The 22,961-nt window shown below is 49.2% G+C and overlaps 1 protein-coding gene across 2 annotated transcripts in view; it reads left to right on the forward strand.

Annotated features, from left to right (window-relative positions):
* Positions 1-22,961, forward strand: part of ATRX (ATRX chromatin remodeler) — a 255,917-nt gene that overhangs the window by 46,917 nt on the left and 186,039 nt on the right. For both annotated transcript variants that reach the window (XM_040405241.1, XM_040405242.1), the window contains exons 6-7: positions 13,139-13,258; positions 22,411-22,520. In XM_040405241.1, the coding sequence (XP_040261175.1) occupies positions 13,139-13,258; positions 22,411-22,520 (230 nt within the window). The remainder of the gene's footprint in view (positions 1-13,138; positions 13,259-22,410; positions 22,521-22,961) is intronic.

Raw genomic sequence — 22,961 nt, forward strand, 5'->3', positions numbered from 1 at the left:
TTCTGCCCTCTTTTTGCTCTGAGCCTTCTCATCCTAGGGAGGTGGCTTCCACTGTCTGGATGTGGTACGGGCCTTGCGGATCTACCTGGCAGTGGTGGCCCCTTTTAGACGTACGGACTCCCTGTTCGTAATCTCGGAAGGTCCTCGTAAAGGTTTGGCAGCCTCGAAGGTGACGATTGCTCGGTGGATTAGATCGGCCATTGCAGAGGCCTACCGCTCTAAGGGAAAGGTTCCTCCTCCCGGTATCACGGCTCACTCAACCAGGGCGGTCGGGGCTTCTTGGGCTCACCTTCACCACGCTTCGGCGTCTCAATTGTGTAAGGCAGGGACTTGGTCCTCTTTACACACCTTCACGAAATTTTACCGAGTACATTCTTTCGCCTCGGCGGATGCTGCTCTTGGCCGCAGAGTTTTGCAGGCCGCAGTGTAGTATCTTACCGGAGGGAGTTGGTTTTGTTCTGGGCCAGTGGTTGTTTCCCGCCCCGGGGACTGCTTTAGGACGTCCCACGGTCCTGTGTCCCCCAATGATATGAGCGAGAAAACGAGATTTTTGTGAACTCACCTGTAAAATCTCTTTCTCGCTTTATTCATTGGGGGACACAGCACCCACCCATTTTTTCTTTTATTATGAGGCCAGTGGGTCCGAGTTGCCGGTTGGGGCTGGTGTCCGGTTTGGTTTTTTTGTTGGGCAGTGGTCCTTACTGGTTGTGTTTTGTTTCGGTACTGTTTCTCCTACTGCTGAAGCACAAACTGATATGCTCTCTCCAGGCTGGAGGGGGTATAGCCTGCAGGGGAGGAGCTAACAGCTTTCAGCCTAGTGTCGCCTCCTAGTGGCAGCAGCAAGCTATACCCATGGTCCTGTGTCCCCCAATGAATAAAGCGAGAAAGATTTTACAGGTGAGTTCACAAAAATCTCGTTTTTCCATTCACTCTTGTGGAAAACCTAAAGGGTTAACAAAGTTTGTAAAATCCGTTTTGAATACCTTGAGGGGTGTAGTTTGTAAAATAGTGTGGTTTCTATTATGTAAGCGTCACAAAGTGACTTAAGACCTGAACTGGTCCTGAAAAAGTGGGTTTTAGATATTTTCTGAAAAATTTCAAGATTTGCTTCTAAACTTCTAATCCTTGTAACGTCCCCAAAAAATAAAATGGCATTCACAAAATGATCCAAACATGAAGCAGCCATATGGGGAATGTAAAATAACAATTTTTTTGGGGTATTACTATGTATCATAGAAGTAGAGAAATTGAAACTTGGAAATTTGCAAATTTTTCAAATATTTGGTAAATTTTGTATTTTCTTTTATAAATAAAAGTTTATTTTTTTTACTCCATTTTACCAGTGTCATGACATAAAACATGTGACGAAAAAACTATCTCAGAATGGCCTGAATAAGTAAAAGCGTTTTTAAAGTTATTACCACATAAAGTGACACTGGTCAGATTTGCAAAAAATGGCCTGGTCCTTAAAGGGATTCTGTCACCTGCTTTTAGCATTTTAAGCTGGCACCATCGCTATGTAGACTAAAGTACCTTATTTCCAGGACTCTTCTTTTTACTTATTTTCGTTTTGGTAGTTTTGTTATAAAAGCAATTTTTATGTTATGCTAATTAGGGTCCAAGGTGCCCAGAGGGGTGTTTTTTTCAGTCTCCGGTGCCCAGTGACGCCCCCCTGCAGTGCCCAAGACAGCCTCCTGATCATCAAAACACCTCCCACAGCCCGGCAAACGGTTCCGCCCCCTCCGTACGTTATAATCTACCTTGTAGATATGCCCCGTCCTCCTTCCTGTCTGCGGCCAGAAAACTCGCGCAGGCCCGCCTGCGGCCTGCGCGATCATCAACCTCCTAAGGGCAACAGCCTCAAAAGTCTCACTGGGCATGCACCGAGCCCAGTGATGTGACCTGAGCGCTGTTTCCCTCAGGACGTTGATGATCGCGCAGGCCGCAGGCGTTACTGCGCCTTTTATAACAAAACTACCAAATGAAAATAAGTAAAAAGAAGAACCCTGGAAATAAGGTACTTTAGTCTACATAGCGATGGTGACAGCTTAAAATGCTAAAAGCAGGTGACAGAATCCCTTTAAGGTGAAATTGAGCCCGGTCCTTAATGGGTTAAAAGGCTGATCGGTGAGGGTCAGACACAGGACCCCGTCGATCAGGTGCTCATGACCTATCCAGAAATGGTATTAAGGAAACATTTTTTTTTTTTTTTTAACCCCTTAAGGACTTGGCCATTTTTTTGCAAATCTGACCAGTGTCCCTTTAAGTGCTGATAACTTTAAAACACTTTGACTTAACCAGGCCATTCTGATATTGTTTTTTCGTCACATATTGTACTTCATGACACTGGTAAAATGAAGTAAAAAATAATAAAATTTTTTGCATAAAAAAATACCTAATTTACCAAAAATTTGGAAAAAATTTGCAAATTTCGAAGTTTGTTAATCTACTTCTGTAATGCATAGTAATACCCCCAAAAATTGTGATGACTTTACATTCCCCATATGTCTACTTCATGTTTGAATTATTTTGGGAATGATATTTTATTTTTTGGGGATGTTACAAGGCTTAGAAGTTTAGAAGCAAATCTTGAAATTTTTCAGAAATTTACAAAAACCCAATATTTAGGGACCACTACAGGTCTGAAGTCACTTTGTGAGGCTTAAATGATAGAAACCGCCCAAAAATGACCCCATTCTATAAACTACACCCCTCAAGGTAGTCAAAACTGATTTTACAAACTTCGTTAACCCTTTAGGTGTTGCACAAGAGTTATTGGCAAATGGGGATAAAATTTGAGAATTTTCCACTAACAAAGCAAGGGTTAACGGCCAAACAAGACTATCTTTATTGCCCTGACTCTGCCGTTTACAGAAACACCCCATATGTGGGCGTAGAGGGAAAGGTGCGCCGTATGGTTTTTGGAAGTCAGATTTTGCTGGACTGATTTTTTGACACCATGTCCCATTTGTAGCCCCCCTGATGCACCCCTAGAGTAGAAACTCCATAAAAGTGACCCCATCTAAGAAACTACACCCCTCAAGGTATTCAAAACTGATTTTACTAACTTTGTTAACCCTTTAGGTGTTGCACAAGATTAATGGAAAATAGAGATACAATTTCAAAATTTCAATAATTTTTTTTCCAGTTACAAAGCAAGGGTTAACAGCCAAACCAAACTCAATATTTATGGCCCTGATTCTGTAGTTTACAGAAACACCCCTTATGTGGTCGTAAACTGCTGTACGGGCACACGGCATGGCGCAGAAGGAAAGGAATGCCATACGGTTTTTGGAAGGCAGATTTTGCTGGACTGATTTTTTTGACACCATGTCCCATTTGAAGCCCCCCTGATGCACCCCTAGAGTAGAAACTCCAAAAAAGTGACCCCATTTTAGAAACTACGGGATAGGGTGGCAGTTTTTTTGGTACTATTTTAGGGAACATATATGATTTTTGGTTGCTCTAGATTACACTTTTTGTGAGGCAAGGTAACAAGAAATAGCTGTTTTGGCACCGTTTTTATTTTTTGTTATTTACAACATTCATATGACAGGTTAGATCATGTGGTAATTTTATACGTTGTCACGGACGTGGCGATGCCTAATATGTATCCAATTTTTTTTATTTATGTAAGTTTTACACAATGATTTCATTTTTAAAACATAAAAAATGTTTGTGTCTCCATAGTCTGAGCCATTGTTTTTTTCAGTTTTTGGGCGATTATCTTAAGTAGGGTCTCATTTTTTGCGGGATGAGATGACTGTTTGGCACTATTTTGGGGTGCATATGACTTTTTGATCGCTTGCTATTACACTTTTTGTGACGCAAGATGACAAAAAATTGCTTTTTTTTACACCGTTTTTATTTTTTACGGTGGTCACCTGAGGGGTTAGGTCATGTGATATTTTTATAGAGCCGGTCGATATGGACGCGTCGATGCCTAATATGTATACTTTTTTTTTTTTTTATTCAAAGTTTTTTACACAACCGCTGTATGGAAAGGGTTAAATGGCTGACATCGCATCACCGATGTCAGACGTTTATACCAGGGTGTCAGCAATGTGCTGACACCCTGGTATACCACTGCACACCAACGAATTTTCAAAAGGAGGCGGGCGGGGGATCGTGATCCCGCCTGCCGAACCGCCTGCAACACCCCCCCTGCACCACCCGCCCACATAAAATCATTCAGGGGTGCAGGGGGGTTAATAAAACTTTATTTGGGGCATTTTAAAGTTTGATCCCCACGGTCAGAGACCGCGGGGATCAGAATCGGCAGAAAGCGTAGCAAACCGCAGGTCTGAATTGACCGCATGGCATCCGCTTGAGTGAAAGAGCCCTTACTCTTTGTGAGAACAAATGGATTGAGCATGTTGAAATTCAACACATCTCGCCCTTTTTTCAGGACACCACCATGCACAATAAATAGTCGATTGACATTCATGTAATGTGCATGTCCACCTTTAAATGGGTGTGTTAACCCTTTCTACCCCGGGCCAGTTTTCACCTTCCTGCCCAGGCTATTCTTTTGCAAATCTGACATGTCACTTTATGTGGTAATAACTCTGGAACACTTTTATTTATCCAAGCCATTCTGAGATTGTTTTATCGTGACACATTGTACTTCATGATAGTCATAAATTTGAGTCAATATATTTCACCTTTATTTATGAAAAAATCCCAAATTTACCAAAAATCATGAAAAATTTGCAATTTTCTAAATTTCAACTTCTGTGCTTTTAAAACAGTGATACCTCATAAAATATTTATTACTTAACATTCCCCATATGTCTACTTTTATGTTGGCATCATTTTGTTAATGTCATTTTATTATTTTTAGGACGTTAGAAGACTTAGAATTTTAGAAGCAATTCTTAAAATTTTTACGAAAATTTACAAAACACACTTAAGGATCAGTTCAGGTCTGAAGTCACTTTGTGAGGCTTACATAGTGGAACCCCCCCCATAAATGACCCCATTGTAGAGACTACACCCCTCAAGATACTCAAAACTTTAACACTTTAGGTGTTCCACAAGAATTAAAGGAAAATGGAGATGAAATTTACAAATTTCACTTCTTTGGCCGATTTTCCATTTTAATCCAATTTTTTTTTTCTTTAACACATTGAGGGTTAACAGCCAAACAAAACTTTTTATTACCCTGATTCTGCTGTTTACAGAAACGCCCCACATGTGGTTGTAAACTGATGTAAGGGAAAACGGCAGGGTGCAGAAGAAAAGGAGCGCCATATGGTTTTTGGAAGGCAGATTTTGCTGGACTGGTTTTTAAATACCATGTCCCATTTTAAGCCCCCTGATGCACCCTTACTGTAGAAACTCTCAAAAAGTGACCCCATTTTGGAAACTAGGAGATAAGGTGCCAGTTTTATTGGTACTATTTTCATCTGACAGGGTAGATCATGTGCTATTTTTCTCGTTCATTCCATTGGGGGACACAGACCATGGGTATAGCTTAGAGATATTACTAGGAGGGACACTATGCAAAAAAAGAAGCTCCTCCTCCTCGGGCTATACCCCCAGGCACCTCCAGGAGAACTTCAGTCTTTGCTTAGTGTCCGTTCAAGGAGGTTGACATTTATTCTTCTCCTGTTTGTTATTTTTTTCTGGTTTCAGATGGGGACGCAGGTCAGCATTGCGCTTTCCTGGCCCCTGTGGAGGGTCTGCCACGGTCTTCTGAAGGTTCCTGGCTACCTCCCATTCCCCCACAGAAGAAAAGTGGATCCAGGCTCGACATGTTAGCTCTGGCATCCCACCAGCTGCTGGGACACCTGCTGCCTACCCTCCACCAGAGCACTGCTCTCCTTGATTGGAGTCAGACGTCTGAAGAGGTGAATCCCTGCTGGTCTGGACATCGAGGGAGCATGCTGTGCAGATAAGTATTGCCTGCTTCAATCTCCCTCCTTTCCCCCCCCTCCCCCCACCCCTTCATGTCGTCTGTCTGGCGCTCTGTGACCTGAGGTGAGCTAGAGAAGGACCGGCTGGGGGCATTTTTTCCCGTTGGGAGGGGGCCCTTCTGGGGAGGGCTGGTGATTCCACTGATACCTGCCTGCAGCTCAGACTATGGCCGCACCGGCGGCAATCTTGGCACTGAAGGAGTGTATTTTATCTTATGGCCGCTGCGCTCTCTGCAGCTCCCGCCGGCCTGCTCCTCCCGATATTAACCCCCGCTGCGCCGTTTCTGGCGAAGGGGTGTATTTGAAGTGCGCGCGCGCGCGCTTATTTCGCGCGCTTATTTCGCGCCGCAATGACGCGTCCAAGGGGGCGGAGCCTCGGCGTCCAGCTCTGTCTCTCCCTACGCCGGAGACTCTGCTGGATTGCGGCCGTGCAGCTCCTCAGTTCTCGGTGACCGGAGACTTCTGCTGTTGCCTGGGTGGTAGGAATTGCAGCAACCTGGTAGGAAATCTTTTTTGGAATACCATCATGCCTAAACCTGGGGCCCCTAAGCCTTCCAAGGCTTCCTCTCAGGCTCCACTGGAGTCATGTAAAATATGCCTTAGGCCTTTTTCTGTCACTGGTTCCTGTGACTCATGCCCTGCTCCCGGACAGGATCAGCCTCCTTCTCTTGCTCAGCCCGGTCCTCCCTCTGCCCCTGCGGATCCAGCGGTACCCGCCTGGGCCTCCGCCATGTCTAATGCGGCAGCTGATCTGGCCTTAGTTGCCAAGGCAGCCATGTCCTTCATGGAGCGCATGGCGGCTACTACTCCAGTGGCATCCACCACTCCATCCCCTCTCAGCGACTCTCACAGAGGGCGTCTGACTTCTAAAAGGCAGCGTGAGCGGCAGCATTCCTCCTCGGATGACTCCGCTTCTCCCCCTCGCCTTGAGGCATGCCCGGTTGACTCTCCCCCTCGCAGGGAGCGCAAATCCGATGGGGAATTGTCCGGATCGGACGAAGTCACGGAGCGGGAACCCCTGCCTAAGCTTTCCACCATGGTAACCGAGTTGGTGGCAGCTGTCCGTGACACTTTTAATATACAAGGGGATTCTCCTCCCTCCACTAGTCGGGAGTTCTCCCTTTTTCCACCCAAGAAACAGGAGTCCACCGTGTTCCCTATTCACGAGGAATTCACTGCGGTCCTATCAAAAGCTTGGGATCGACCTAATCAAAAATTTTCGGCCACCAAGCGTATGGATACGCTTTATCCTTTTCCAGCTGACACAGTGGAAAAGTGGACTTCTTCCCCTAAGGTAGATCCTCCGGTGGCCAGGTTAGCCAAGAACACGGCCCTTCCCGTCCTAGACGGTTCCTCTCTGCAGGATGCGGTGGACAGACGTTTGGATTCACTTTCCAAGTCCATCTTCTCGCTGGCGGGCGCTTCCCTGCGACCGGCCTTTGCGTCGGCTTGGGTCGCCAGAGCCCTTACAACGTGGTTGCAGCGCCACCACCAGGATCTGTCAGAGCAGGACGCCTCTGCAGATACTCTGGATTTTATCATCCAGATGTCTCAAGCGTCTAAATATCTCTGTGAGGCTTCAATGGACATCGGCTCCCTCTTTGCCCGTATTTCGGCCCTCTCTGTCATTCAGCGCAGGGAGGTCTGGCTGAAGGTGTGGGATGCTGATGCCTCATCCAAGCGATCCCTCGCTAACCTTCCCTTTGAAGGGTCCAGGCTCTTTGGGGCTCAACTAGATGAATTCATTTCTGCCGCAACAGGGGGCAAGAGCACTCATCTACCCCAGCCCAGGACCAAGCGTCCCTTTCGGTCTCGGCCTTCAGGTTTCCGGGGCCAGTCCTTTCGTCGCTTCTCCACTGCCAGGACGCCGTCATCCTCATCGGCAGGGGGGTCCCAGGACTCCCGCAAGAAGCCTTTCTTCAAGCCCCAGCCTTCTTGGCGGCCTCGGGCGCAGTCAGCCCGTCCTCCTGCTCCCAAGCAACCCTCCGCATGAAGGGGTGCCCCCACCCCTCGTGGTGGGGGGCCGTCTGCTCTCCTTTCAACAGGTCTGGAGGGCTCACGTTCAGGACGCCTGGGCTCTGGAAGTGGTGACGTCCGGCTACAAGTTGGAGTTCGCGTCCAGCCCGCCGGAACGTTTTTTCCCTTCTCGCGTTCCGGGGGATCCAGCCAGGGCCTCGGACCTCTTTTTTGCGGTCTCCTCTCTTCTGGACCGTGGTGTCATTTCCCCCGTTCCCCCAGAAGAGCAAGGGACAGGTTTTTACTCAAACCTGTTCGTTGTTCCAAAGAAAGAGGGGTCAGTGCGTCCAATCTTGGATCTAAAACTTCTCAACAAGTTTCTACGGGTGCGGAAGTTTCGCATGGAGTCCCTTCGCTCCGTTATTGCTTCTCTGAGTCCAGGAGAATTTCTCGCGTCTGTGGACATTCAAGACGCCTACTTGCACGTCCCTATTGCAGAGTCCCACCATCGCTTTCTGCGCTTTGCCATAGGGGGGCGTCATTACCAGTTCGTCGCCCTACCTTTTGGGTTGGCAACCGCCCCTCGAGTTTTTACGAAGATTCTGGCGCCTCTCATGGCGCTTCTTCGCACCAGGGGCATCTCTTTGTTACCATACCTAGACGACATCTTGATAAAAGCTCCGTCTCTTCCACAGGCCGAGGACAGCATCCGAATCACGGTTCAATCCCTGGAACGGTTCGGATGGCTGATCAATCTCCCCAAGTCCTCTCTGCACCCCTCCCAGAGACTTTCGTTCCTGGGGATGATCTTGGACACCTCGATTTCTCGGGTGTTTCTTCCAGATTCCAAGGCTTCCCAGATTCGTCTGGCAATGGTGCTCCTTCTACGCTCTCCACGTCCCACCATTCGGGAGTGCATGCGGGTGCTGGGCCTTATGGTCTCCTCTTTCGAGGCGATTCCGTACGCCCAATTTCACACTCGTCCGCTACAACAGATGATCCTTGCCCTCTGGAACAAGAACCCTCGGGGTCTAGACACTCCTGTTCGTCTGTCCCGGCAAGTTCGAGCGTCTCTCCCTTGGTGGCAGTCTCCCCTGAACCTATCGTCAGGAAAGTCCTTCCTTCCGTTCTCCTGGACGATAGTCACCACCGACGCCAGCCTCATCGGTTGGGGAGGTGTTCTCCGGAACCTCACAGTTCAGGGTGTCTGGTCGACGGAGGAATCCCGTCTCCCGATAAACGTTTTGGAATTGAGGGCGATTTTCCACTCCCTCTCCCATTGGACTCCTCTCCTGGCGACTCGCCCGGTGCGGGTTCAGTCGGACAATGCCACGGCTGTGGCTTATGTCAACCATCAGGGCGGGACTCGCAGTCGGGCAGTAATGCGGGAAGTAGCGAGGATCCTCTTATGGGCGGAGTCTCATGTTCCAGTATTGTCGGCAGTGTACATCCCGGGAGTCGACAATTGGACGGCGGATTTTCTGAGTCGCACCAAGGTGGATCCGGGAGAGTGGTCTCTCCATCCGGAGGTGTTCGAGGACATCTGCCACCGATGGGGCCGTCCGGACGTAGATTTGATGGCTTCCCGGCTCAACCACAAGGTGCCGGTGTATCTTGCCCGCGCTCGAGACCCACGGGCGGACGGGGTGGACGCGCTGGTATTTCCATGGCAGCGGTTCAGCCTCCTTTACGTCTTCCCTCCGATTCCTCTGTTGCCGAAGGTGCTGCGCAAGATCGAGGCGGAGGGGATACCAACCATTCTCGTCGCTCCGGATTGGCCTCGTCGCGCCTGGTTCTCCAGCGTCGCTCGTATGTTGGCGGACGTCCCGTGGCCTCTGCCCGACAGAGAGGATCTCTTGTCTCAGGGGCCGCTCTTCCACCAGAATTCACGGCAGCTGCGTTTAACGGCGTGGCTGTTGAGACCGCCATCCTGAGGAAGAGAGGCTTCTCTGATGCGGTGGTAAGAACCATGATCAGGGCTCGAAAGCCGGCTTCTTCACGAATCTATTATCGCACCTGGAAGGCCTTCCTGGTGTTTTGTGAGAAATCGGGCTACTCGCCCCTACGTTTCTCTGTCCCAGTGGTGCTGTCTTTTCTCCAGTCCGGCCTCGACATGGGTCTGTCGCTCAGTTCTTTAAAGGGTCAGGTTTCTGCTTTGGCTATCTTTTTTTCAGAGGTCCATTGCCTTTTTGAGACCTGTAAAAACCTTCCTGCAGGGGGTGGCGCATTCGGTTCCTCCGTATGTGCCTCCCTTGCCCCCCTGGGATCTCAACTTGGTTCTGCGCGCCCTTCAGGCGGCGCCTTTTGAACCTCTGAGGGAGATCTCTCTGGTTTTACTCACCTGGAAGGTAGTTTTTCTGGTGGCCATAACCTCCATCAGGCGAGTTTCGGAGCTGGCCGCACTTTCCTGCCGGGAACCTTTTCTGGTCTTTCACCAGGATAAGGTGGTGCTCAGGCCGGTGCCTTCTTTTTTGCCCAAGGTGGTTTCTCCCTTCCACCTTAACGAGGATCTTGTCCTGCCCTCTTTTTGTCCTTCTCCGGTGAACCCCAAGGAATGTGCTCTCCACTCCCTGGACGTCGTCAGGGCCCTGAAGGTGTACCTGGGGGCTACCGCTTCCTTCCGGCGTTCAGACTCTCTCTTTGTGATTCCTGAAGGGTCCCGTAAGGGCCTGGCGGCTTCCAAGGTCACCGTGGCGCGGTGGATCCGTTCCGCTATTGCTGCGGCATATCGCGCTCGCGGCCACGTTCCGCCGTCGCGGATTACCGCTCACTCCACAAGGGCAGTGGGTGCTTCCTGGGCTAGACGCAATCGCGCATCCGTTTCCCAGTTGTGTAAGGCGGCCACTTGGTCGTCCTTACATACTTTCACAAAGTTTTATCAGTTACACTCTCTGGCCTCGGCTGATGCTGCTCTTGGGCGCAGGGTATTGCAGGCTGTGGTTCCGGTTTGACTACTGGACGTTTATTCCTGGCGGTGTTGGATTTGTTCTTTTTTCCCACCCCATGGACTGCTTTGGGACGTCCCATGGTCTGTGTCCCCCAATGGAATGAACGAGAAAAGGAGATTTTTGTGAAACTCACCTGTAAAATCTTTTTCTCGTAATTTCCATTGGGGGACACAGCTCCCGCCCCCTTTTTTGGTTTACGCCTTAGGGTGTGCTGTGTGATGGTTTCCATAATGTTTTGTTTCCGTTCTCCTTCTCCTACTGCTTTTGCAACGACTGAAGTTCTCCTGGAGGTGCCTGGGGGTATAGCCCGAGGAGGAGGAGCTTCTTTTTTTGCATAGTGTCCCTCCTAGTAATATCTCTAAGCTATACCCATGGTCTGTGTCCCCCAATGGAAATTACGAGAAAAAGATTTTACAGGTGAGTTTCACAAAAATCTCCTTTTATAGAGCAGGTTGTTATGGACGCAATGATATCAAATATGTCTACTTTCTTTGTTTCAGTTTTACATAAAGCATTTTTGAAAAAAAAAAATGTTTTTGTGTCTCCATTTTCTGAACGCTTTTTTTTTCTTCTGCCGATTGTCTTGTGCAGGGGCTCGTTTTTTGCAGGAAGAGTTGACTTTTTATTGGCACCATTTTTGGGTACACATGATTTTTTGATCATTCATTATTACACTTTATGGGGCAAGGTGACCAAAAAATTGGTAATTTTGACACCCTTTATTTTTCCAACGTTCACCTGAGGGGTTAGGTCATGTGATATTTTTTATAGAGCAGATTGTTACGGACGTTGCAGTACCTAATATGTATACTTTTTTCTTATTTATTTAAGTTTTACACAATAGCATTTTTGAAACCAAAAACATTTTTGTCTCCATAGTCTGAGAGCCATAGCTTTTTTTTATTTTTTGACCCATTGTCTTAGGTAGGGTCTCTTCTTTTTTTTTTTTTTTTTTGCGGGATGAGGTGACTGTTTGGTACTACAATTGCGAACAAGAATAGGACATGTTCTATTTTTTTTCCGGAGCTCCGGAAATGCGGATGCGGAGAGCACACAATGTGAACTCCGCATCCATTCCGTCTCTATAGAGAATGAATGGGCCCACACCCAAAATTTCGAAACTGATGCAGGCCCATTTGCGGAAGTGTGAATGGAGCCTTAGTGTATTACACTGAGTAATACACGAACAGGTTGCCTAGGAGACCCAGTCTGAGGTTGGTTCTCCTGGGCACCCGTAGAAGGCAGGTCCCGATGCCGTGCAAGGCATTGTGCTGTCTTCTCACCCATCGGGTCTACGCCACAGCAGTGCGGCGACCCGATGGACTCCCTCACCCCTTCTATGTCGCGGTCAGCTCTGACTGTGGCATGGAAGGGGTTTATGCACCTGCATCTGTGTTGTCACCGATGTTGGCGCATACTGCAGGGGGCCGGCTAACGGGAACAGCTGGTCTCCTGCAGCTGATCGGGCGGGTGCAGGAGCTGGGCGGCAAGTCACGCCCCGCTGTGCCGTGCTATTACGGCGCTGGTCTGGAAGGGGTTAATCAGGTTTTTTTTTTTTTTTTTTTTTTTTTTTTCCCCTGTGCAGTGTTTCAGTTAAACTATCAAAATTTGTCTGTAAGCGCACATGAATATTTCCGCTCTCCGCCCTCACATTGACTTTTTATGCTCATTGTTTTATAGAAAGGCAATAACATCCTGTCAGTCCACAGACAGTCTGGTGCAGTGTGGTGAAATAAGACTCTAACCTTTATTTCTGTCAGATGTGGATGTCAGCCATTGAGAACTATTATTAAAGGAGTATTCAGGAGTTTTTATTTCTTCATAGAATAGGAAATCCTACCACTACCAGTAAAACTTGTAATTTTAGGCTGTCACTTGTAGTAGAACTGCCCACATGATGATGATAAAATGTATAAATCACACGTTTTAATGAATCTTTTCCTATGAAGCCATGGAGACTGGAGGCTATGTAACTGCACACAAAGTAAAATGCTGTTTAGTTATCCTGTATGCTGACCCAGGGCGTCATGTACCAGTGGGGGTGAAGCACAGATGCATTATACAGGTCTTATGCTCATGCTGTACCTTGTACTATGCTTACAGTACTAATATAAGAAATATAAATAAATGTATAACAAAAATGGTATATTTTAGTATTCTTTAAAATAACTGGATTACCCCTTTAATGCTAAAATGATTGCCATCTTTTGTCTACTGTGTATAGGCGCATTAACTTGGTGATAGGAATTGTAAGGCATGCCGAATAAATACTATGGTAAGAAGCATTTGGATTTACATGTGCTACAATTCTTTCAGGTACTATAGTTGTGCAACCAGAGCCAGTTCTAAATGAAGACAAAGATGATTTTAAAGGACCAGAATTCCGAAATCGAACTAAAGTCAAACCCGATCTACCCCTACCCAAGAAACGGCCAGGTATTAACATACAAGTGTTCAAATATAATTAAAAAACGTTCAGTGTTTGTATCCGTGCTGATACAACGCATGTTGGAATTCTATTAGTATAGGAACGTGTTAAAAGATTTTTTACTTCATACTTTCATTGTCTGTATACATTTATCTCCATGTTGAGAATTGTTTAAAGGGCATCTGTCAGCAGATTTATACCTATGAAATTAGCTAACCTGCTGGATGTCTGCTTGGCAGCTGAAGGCATCTGTGTTGGTCCCATGTTCATATGTGCCTGCATTGCTAAGAAATATGATGTTTTAATATATGCAAATGAGCTTCTAGTAGCAACTGCAGTCATGAATATGGGAACATGGGACCAACACAGAAGCCAAGCGCACATGTAACTGTTCAACCAGGTTCAAAGGTAGAAAACTGCTGACAGATGCCCTTTATTATGCTAAATGACCAACCTGTGGATAAATCAACAATGTCAGAATGGAGAATCTTGTTTGTTTGGGCGGTGGCCACACGCAAGAGCACTTTCCATTTCTGGACATGCCCTACTCCCCCTATACAGTAGGTGAACCCGATTTTGTGTCAGTCTCGCTCTCTTTCTCGGCGAGATTGAGCACCTACGAGCCCCATCGCGGGAGCCAGCGCCGAGCTGGCTTGCCGCGATGGAGACAGAGCCGTCATAGAAGCGACGGGAGATCCGACTTGGATTCCCGCCAATTCTACACGTGTGCGGCGTTTGTTATGAATTCTGAGGGGGAAGTCCCCGCCGGATTTTAAATAGAAATCCGGCATGGGTCCCCCCCTCAGGAGCATACCGGGCCCTTAGGTCTGTTATGGGTTGTAAGGAGAGCCCCCCCTACGCCGAAAAAAACGGCGTAGGGGGTCCCCCTACAATCCATACCAGACCCGTATCCAAAGCACGCTACCTGGCCAGCCAGGAAGGGAGTGGGGACGAGCGAGCGCCCCCCCCCCCCTCCTGAGCCGTGCCAGGCTGCATGCCCTCAACATGGGGGGGTTGGGTGCTCTGGGGCAGGGGGCGCACTGCGGCCCCCCCACCTCAGAGCACCCTGTCCCCATGTTGATGAGGACAGGGCCCCTTCCCGACAACCCTGGCCGTTGGTTGTCGGGGTATGCGGGCGGGAGGCTTATCGGAATCTGGGAGCCCCCTTTAATAAGGGGGCCCCCAGATACCGGCCCCCCACCCTAAGTGAATGAGTATGGGGTACATCGTACCCCTACCCATTCACCTGCAAGAAAAGTGGTAAAAACACAAATAAACCACACAGTGTATTGAAATATTTTATTTTTCTGCTCCGGAGGCCGCCCCCTGTCTTCTTTATTAGCTCTTTTACCAGGGGGGGCTCTTCTTCTTCCGCTATCCCGACGGGTCTTCTCCGCTATCCGGGGGGTCTTCTCAACTCTCCGGGGTTCTCCTTCTGTCTTCGCCGCTCTCCGTTGTTGACTCGGCGCACCCCGGTTCTTCGTCTCGCGAGATCTCGGATTTTAAATAAAAATTTAGCGAGACGAAGAACCGGGGTTCTCCTTCTGTCTTCGCCGCTCTCCGTTGTTGACTCGGCGCACCCCGGTTCTTCGTCTCGCTAAATTTTTATTTAAAATCCGAGATCTCGCGAGACGAAGAACCGGGGTGCGCCGAGTCAACAACGGAGAGCGGCGAAGACAGAAGGAGAACCCCGGAGAGTTGAGAAGACCCCCCGGATAGCGGAGAAGACCCGTCGGGATAGCGGAAGAAGAAGAGCCCCCCCTGGTAAAAGAGCTAATAAAGAAGACAGGGGGCGGCCTCCGGAGCAGAAAAATAAAATATTTTAATACACTGTGTGGTTTATTTGTGTTTTTACCACTTTTCTTGCAGGTGAATGGGTAGGGGTACGATGTACCCCATACTCATTCACTTAGGGTGGGGGGCCGGTATCTGGGGGCCCCCTTATTAAAGGGGGCTCCCAGATTCCGATAAGCCTCCCGCCCGCATACCCCGACAACCAACGGCCAGGGTTGTCGGGAAGGGGCCCTGTCCTCATCAACATGGGGACAGGGTGCTCTGAGGTGGGGGGGCCGCAGTGCGCCCCCTGCCCCAGAGCACCCAACCCCCCCCATATTGAGGGCATGCAGCCTGGTACGGCTCAGGAGGGGGGGGGGGGGGGGGGCGCTCGCTCGTCCCCACTCCCTTCCTGGCTGGCCGGGTAGCGTGCTTTGGATACGGGTCTGGTATGGATTGTAGGGGGACCCCCTACGCCGTTTTTTTCGGCGTAGGGGGGGCTCTCCTTACAACCCATAACAGACCTAAGGGCCCGGTATGCTCCTGAGGTGGGGACCCATGCCGGATTTTTATTTAAAATCCGGCGGGGACTTCCCCCTCAGGATTCATAACAAACGCCGCACACGTGTAGAATTGGCGGGAATCCAAGTCGGATCTCCCGTCGCTTCTATGACGCGCTTGCTGGGATGTGCTGTCACTATTCCAGTGAGTGCGAGATCTCGGCACCATGTCGCCGAGTATCAGCGCGACGCTGTCGTGCTAAAAATTGGATTTTTTGTACTCACCGTAAAATCCTTTTCTCGTAGTAGGCATTGGGGGACACAGCACCATGGGTATATGTCCAACTACCACTAGGAGGCACTAGACACAAAAAGTGTTGGCTCCTCCCCGTTGGGCTATACCCTCTCCACAGGCACAAGGCTATTCAGTTTGTACAAAAAGCAGTAGGAGAGAGAAAAAAAGCAAGGAACCAACAACTCCCGTACCGGGAAAGATCAAGAGACCAGCCCGGAAAATCGGAAGTAAAAACATAGGGTGGGATCTGTGTCCCCCAATGCCTACTACGAGAAAAGGATTTTACGGTGAGTACAAAAAATCCAATTTTCTCGTGCATGGCATTGGGGGACACAGCACCATGGGACGTCCCAAAGCAGTCCCCGAGGGTGGGAAAAGAACAGCCATGCCACCGGTTGGGTATACAGGTGCAGGAGAACCATGTGACCCAACAGTAGAAAACACGGAATGGGCAAGAGGTTCCATAACAAGGAAGAAACCTCAAGGAAGAATCAGAGAAGACTGTCAGCACCCCAGGAAAAATGCCTGGAAGAAAATCCCAAATGCACGAAGGTGGCAAAAGGGAACACCGAGCTCAGCCAAGGGCTGGAGAAAAAATTAGGACAGCACCGCGTGTTGGGACTACCTAACGCTCTAAATTGTCTCAGACCCAAAGAGCGAAAAAACCTGTGGCCAACCCTTGACAGGCCAGGGGAGAAAGGAAACAAGTACTGGAAGCCAAACGAGTGAGTGAAGCCGTAGCAAGGCTCACATGTGAAGGGAGCAGGTCTCCCCTCACCGCAAGGCAGATGATGAAGTTATGCGCCCTATTTAAAAGGCGAAAACCCAAGGCTGCTAGAGGAAACCACCAACCCTTGGAGAAGGAGGGGGTTGTAGGTAAAAGCCAGGAAAAAAGAGTAAGACCTGCGTCCCAAAAACAGGAGATGAGGCCCGAGCCTCGGAAAACAAGATATCACTGTGAAGCTTAAGACCAGAGGAAACTCTGGGCATGTGAAGCATCAGGGAAAAAAGGAACCAGATACAGGCCCAGGAAATCTCAGCAGGACACACTGGACTGAAAGACATGGAAGTAGAAGGAGAGTACCCCAACCGCCTAAGGAGGAAAGGTTCTACAACAGGAGGAGGTCCCTCCCGAAGGAGACCATACGGCGGAATTGCAAACCGTTGTGCTAAGCCACTCAATACCAGGTACTTGACGTGGGAGGATGGGAAAAGAGACACGAATCCCAAGAAGACCACAAGGTTATTGGAACCCATAAAGGGAACAATCAACCCAGGCCCCGATCCCCCCAAAAAAACGATTGCCATGCAGAACCTGAGTGGTCAAACAAACGGGGACCAGGGACTCCAGAAGGAGTACCCGGGATGGGCTCACAAGGAACCAGGAGCTGAACCACCAGAAGACAACGCAAGCCAGAATATCCAGGAAAGGAGAGATGAAACTACCATAGGGGAAGGGACATTGGCCATGGACAACTACCCATTCCAAGAACAGTGACTAGCAAACTGTATACATTGTCCCAGAGAGGACAAGTACAGCAGCTCGGGAAGTACCACTAAATTGACAGACATCCATATGCATAAGGAATGCAGAAGTCGCCATGAAAAAACCGGGTGAGACTACACAGAAATGTAGAAACCAGCCGCGACCGGCGTACTGAAAACTCCCAGGGGGGAGAAAGTACCTGACAGGTGCAAACGACGGCAAGGTCCAAGGGGACTGCCCCTCTGTCATGAAGTACAACTAAGCAGAGAATATAAGGGAATACCGAGAACACCTGGACCCAGAAGGAACTACGGGACCCTGTCCGATGCCAGAGCAACCAGCTGAAAAATTACCTACCAGGCAGGTGTGTGGCGCTCAGTGGTCCTGTCCCTGACCCGTCAGGGAGGACGGCCAGCGATGAAAAATGCTGATGACCCCAGAAGGATTCCATGTGGCAGAGGACATCCAGCGATGACCGAAAACTGCTGCAGCGGCCGATGCTCACCAGCTACGTGCCCCAACAAGGTAGAAGATCCAGTGGAGATCCCTGTACTCCACCAGGAATAGGCCACTCTGTAATAGGAAACAACGCGAGTACTCCTCTATAACATGGGGTAACGCGAAGCGCAGCAACCGTAGTACCTTATAGAGATGGCAAGAGCAACCCTAGCACAAAGGCCAACAACCACCTGGCCATGGTGTAGGGAGCATGGTTGTATGTGGACCACCCGCCAGAACAGAACAGATCAGCCATATACTGGAACTACAATAAGTAGCACTAGACCGACAAGGTGGGGGTTGGGCTGGCCCACCCCTGCCAGATATGGTAACCATGCACATGCAGAACCAGGATGGCCTGTTGTAGACAGTGCCCTGAGAAGTACAAGGAGACCATTGAGCACGACAGAAACGGAGTGGAGATGTATGGAAGAACCAAAAGGGTGAAACCAACATCCGCAGCACAGATTAGAACCTGGGGGCAGAAAGCACCCAGTAATACAGGAACTGTATGGGCCACAGATTGCACCATAAGGCCCAGCACCTTGAGTAATACAACCACACGCCTAAAATATAGGGAAAGTGGCTGCATGTCTAAGGAGAGTGGAAACATAGCCACAGAATCTGGGAATGCTAATGCATTTGGAGGGTACAGGTACTCAACCTGTAAAGTAGAAATATGGCTGCGTAGTGCAGAAAACGACCAGAAAGGTGTAATGGGTACAGCATCTGGAGATGGTAGAGGTACTACCTTTAAGATCGGAGCAATGTGGCCACAAGGTGCACCCTAGAACCAGAGAGGTGCAACAGCACCGCGTTAGCAATGGTACCTATATTCCGCCCGGGAAGGGGAAAATAGGGCCGCACGGTACCACAAAAAACAAGACAGGTGCACACTACAATCAGGTAGGTGAAATGGCAACTGAAGGAGGCCCTCTATTTCGCCTGAAAAAAAGGGAAACAGGGCCGCATAGTACACCATAGAGCCAGACAGGTGTAACGGCTGCAGCATCAGAGACGGTGCAGGAACTCTACCTATGAAGGGAGTAAGATGGCCGTTTGGTGCACACTATGATGAGGTAGGTGCAATGACCACGGCAATTGGAGAAGGCCTCAATATCTCGTCCGGTAAGGGAGAGAAAATGCCACATGGTACACCATAAAGCCAGACAGGAGCAACAGCTACAGCATCAGGAGATGGTGCAGGTACTCTACCATGAAGGGACCAAGGTGGCAGCTTGATGCCGACTAGAACCAGACAGAGGCAATTCTACGGCAATTGAAAGTGGCCTCTATATCTCGCCCGTAGGGAGAAATGTTGCCGCATGGAACACAATAGAGCCCGCCAGGGGTATTGGCTACAGCATCAGGAGATGGTGTAGGTACTCTACCTATGAAAGGAGCAAAGTGGCTGGGAACAGACAGGTGCAATTGCCAAGGCAATTGAAGGCGGCCTGTGTATCTCGCCCGGAAGGGAGAAATAGTGCCGCATGGAACACCATAGAACCAGCCAGGAGTAATGGCTTCAGCATCTGGAGTAGGTGTAGGTACTCTACCTATGAAAAAGAGCAAGGCGGATGGAAACAGCCATATATAATTGCTTTTCCTTACCAACCAACAGGAGGTGCTTGCCAAGAACAGGGACCCCCTGTTATGAGGTAGAGTGGCGAACACCAGCACCAGGATGGGGATCCGGTGGAAACACTCTCAAATGTGTAGAGCATAGCCCCTGGTATAGGGGAACCAGGAAGGCTTGTCAGGTACAGCCTATGGCAGTGGTGCAGGTACCCCCCTGTTAAGGAGAAGGCGTACGTACCAGAGACACCAAGTAGGTGACTCATTATGCTAAACACGGGGACGGCTGCCTTACCTGTGCGGTTGAATACCTGTGCAGTCAGGGGAGCGCCATCCGAAAATCCACTAGAGGGGATACCAACCCTGGGTAGGAGAGGTTCCTCCGTGCACGTTAGTCTTGACCTCCCAGAGGCTTCTGTATGGAGGAAGACCGCCTGATGCTCTGTTCCGAGGGAATCGGTGCAGAGGTGTCCCCCGAGGCAACGGATGGGGTGACGGGAAAGGATTCGTCACCAGCCTCAGGCCTGTCCTGGGGAGGACCCGAGGATGCCGAGGAGGGGTGGAATCCTGTTGAGACCACCCGAGGTTGTACTGTGAGCTACCCCTTGTCGGACCCGGTATCTGAGCATGCCTCGTCTGCAGGGAGGACCCTGGGAGGGCATAGGTGGCCGCAATTGGGTAGGTAGCGGTCCAGCAACTCCGCCAGGATTGGGAGAGTCGGACAAGGTTCCCATGGCTTTGACAAAGAGGGAGACCATTCAGAAGGGACCTACACAAAAGGATTTGGTCAGGGGACACAATGGGGTCTGGAAAGAGGTACTGCACACAAGCAGGGACAGGCCGACCGCATGGCAGCCTTCGTAGACAGCGGACGCACGTGAAAAGACGTGGCGATCCGAGGAGAGGCGACCCTCTTAGAGCAGCCAGCAGAGGCTGTCATATCTGGACCCGGATGCCATGTTCCCCAAAGAGGTGCTGCAGCAGCTATAGAGGCTGCAGGAGAAATGAAGCAATTGAGGAGGGGTGGGGGGGAACCTTAAGTGATCCCTATGTACAGCATTAGCTGCCTTCACACAGTACATAGGACAATGACCTAAAGGGGGTCTGCAGTTCTTTTAAACTGAGGATCTATCCACTGGAAGGTCTCCCCTCACTAGATAACCACGTTAGACCAGTAAAGGGTGGAGGAGATAGCCCCTCCCGAGGGCCGGGCGGGGTCAGAAAAGCCCGGGAAGCAAGGAGGAGGGGCCGGGAAGATCGCGGCCTAGCAGGCCCAAAAGCCGGGGCCTCGATTTATGAGGCGGCCGGGAATGGAGCGAGGGGGGCGGGACGAATCGCGGCCGACCGAGGGGCCTCCGGACCCACGAAACTAGGTGAGGAGGGTGGGGGGGTTGAGCGACGCCTGGGGGTGGGCGGAACAGGGCAAACAGAGCACCTGGGAGCCGGGAACGGGCCATGGAAGATGAGGCCTAGTCCCTGCAAAAGCCGGGGACTAAAGTAGCGGGGAAGGCCCAGGAGAAGCGACGCCTGGACTGTGTGGCCAGGGAGGAGAGAAAAGACCAACCAAGGGGGAAGAGAAAGGTGGAGGAATATGGAAGCTTCCCAGGACCCCCAGCTAAGGTGGATCCCACCCCCCTGGCCACAGGAGGGAACCTAACCCTGGGGCAGGGACAGGGGAGTATACTCACTATACTCACCATCTGATGTCTTCGGGCGCCGCAGGGTCACCCCTTCGGCAGACTCAACACGGGAACCGTGGGAATGCCGGCAAGCCACTGCGGATGCAGTCTGTGGGGACTGGGTGACCGGCGATGGTACAGAAGTACGCGCCCGCAGGGGGGGGCAACTAAGGTGGAACACGATGGAGCCCCAGCCTGCAGCAGGTATAACGGTGGAGATCACCGAGACCTGCAGAAGAGAGAAAAAAAGAATAAAGAATAAAATAAAAAATAAACAGCAGGACCTGCAAAAAAGCAGGACAGGTCTGCCTCCTACGGACACTAGACAAAAACTGAATAGCCTTGTGCCTGTGGAGAGGGTATAGCCCAACGGGGAGGAGCCAACACTTTTTGTGTCTAGTGCCTCCTAGTGGTAGTTGGACATATACCCATGGTGCTGTGTCCCCCAATGCCATGCACGAGAAAGCACAATATCACAAACACCTACTGTATAAATCTGCTGCTGGTAAACTAATTATGGAGGCGAGCGGTCACAGTAGCAGTTGCATGGTCACATACATGGATTATTTCTGCATGTAATTGTATCTACTGAAAGATCTAGTAGTGTTGGGCAACGATTGCTTTGTTCTCATCATTGCCTATGCGTTGGCCCTTGTAAAAGGGGTTTTGACTAGTGTCGAGCGAACTTCTGTTTTAAGTTCGGCGTCTAAAGTTCGGCTTCCGGTTAGCAGAGAATCCTGATATGGATTCCGAATTCCGTTGTGGTCCGTAGTAGCGGAATCAATAATGGCCGATTATTGATTCCGCTACCACGGACCACAACGGAATTCGGAATCCATATCGGGATCCTCCGCTAACCGGAAGCCGAACTTTAGACGCCGAACTTAAAACAGAAGTTCGCTCAACACTAGTTTTGACACTCTAAAGTAGAACTCCAGGTAAAATGTTTGTTCTCTGACCCGCTAGAAAGTGATGTCATGTGACCAACTCTCTGATCTCCACCTGACACAGGACAAGAAGTCTGTTACATCTCTGTTCATTCCTATATGAGTGTGGCTCCCATAGGAATACATAGAGAAACTGACTTCCTGTCCACACATAAGATGCTGTCAGTTGGAAGAGTCTGATTGCTGGTCACATGACTCGCAAATACAGCCACTGGTAAGAAAATGACATTTACTACAGATTACATCATATAACTTTTCAACGGGTTAGAAAATAAAATTTTTGCCGGGAGTTCTTCTTTAATCGCAGTTATGAAGTATTAATAAATGTATAGTTAAAACTGAGCAGATATCATTGAACTTGTACCAATTCTCCCCCCCCCCCTTTTTTTTTTCTTTCTTTTCTTTAGAGGAAGGACTCCATGGGATTGTCTCTTGCACAGCTTGTGGACAACAAGTAAATCACTTTCAGAAAGACTCCATTTGCAGACATCCTGCTCTCAAAGTCCTCATTTGTAAGGTACACGTTATTTTCTTTTTCTCTCTGAATGTGTGTGTGTGTGTATATATGTGTGTATATGTGTATATATATATATATGTATATATGTGTGTGTGTATATATATATATATATATATATATATATATATATATTATATATAATATATTATTATTATATTTTTTTTTTTTTTTTTTTTTTTTTACAACTGGGTTCACATCTTGCCTTATTCACCTCTTAAGCATATGATGTTCACTTTCTCTGCAGGCTAGCACAAATACATGGCTGTAACTGCAGGATTTGTCGTTACGCTTTGTTACTAGTTAGTGATAACCTTATAATATAATGGGCTTCCAGTGCTAAAAACAGGTTATCAATGTAAATAGAAAAAAAAGAAATGATTATCTTCCAAATATAGTCCCTTCAGTGCCCATGGAATATTATGGCTCACCCCTAGTGTATTA

The sequence above is a fragment of the Bufo bufo genome, chromosome 8 (assembly GCF_905171765.1).
Source record: "Bufo bufo chromosome 8, aBufBuf1.1, whole genome shotgun sequence".
Taxonomy (NCBI): Eukaryota; Metazoa; Chordata; class Amphibia; order Anura; family Bufonidae; genus Bufo; species Bufo bufo.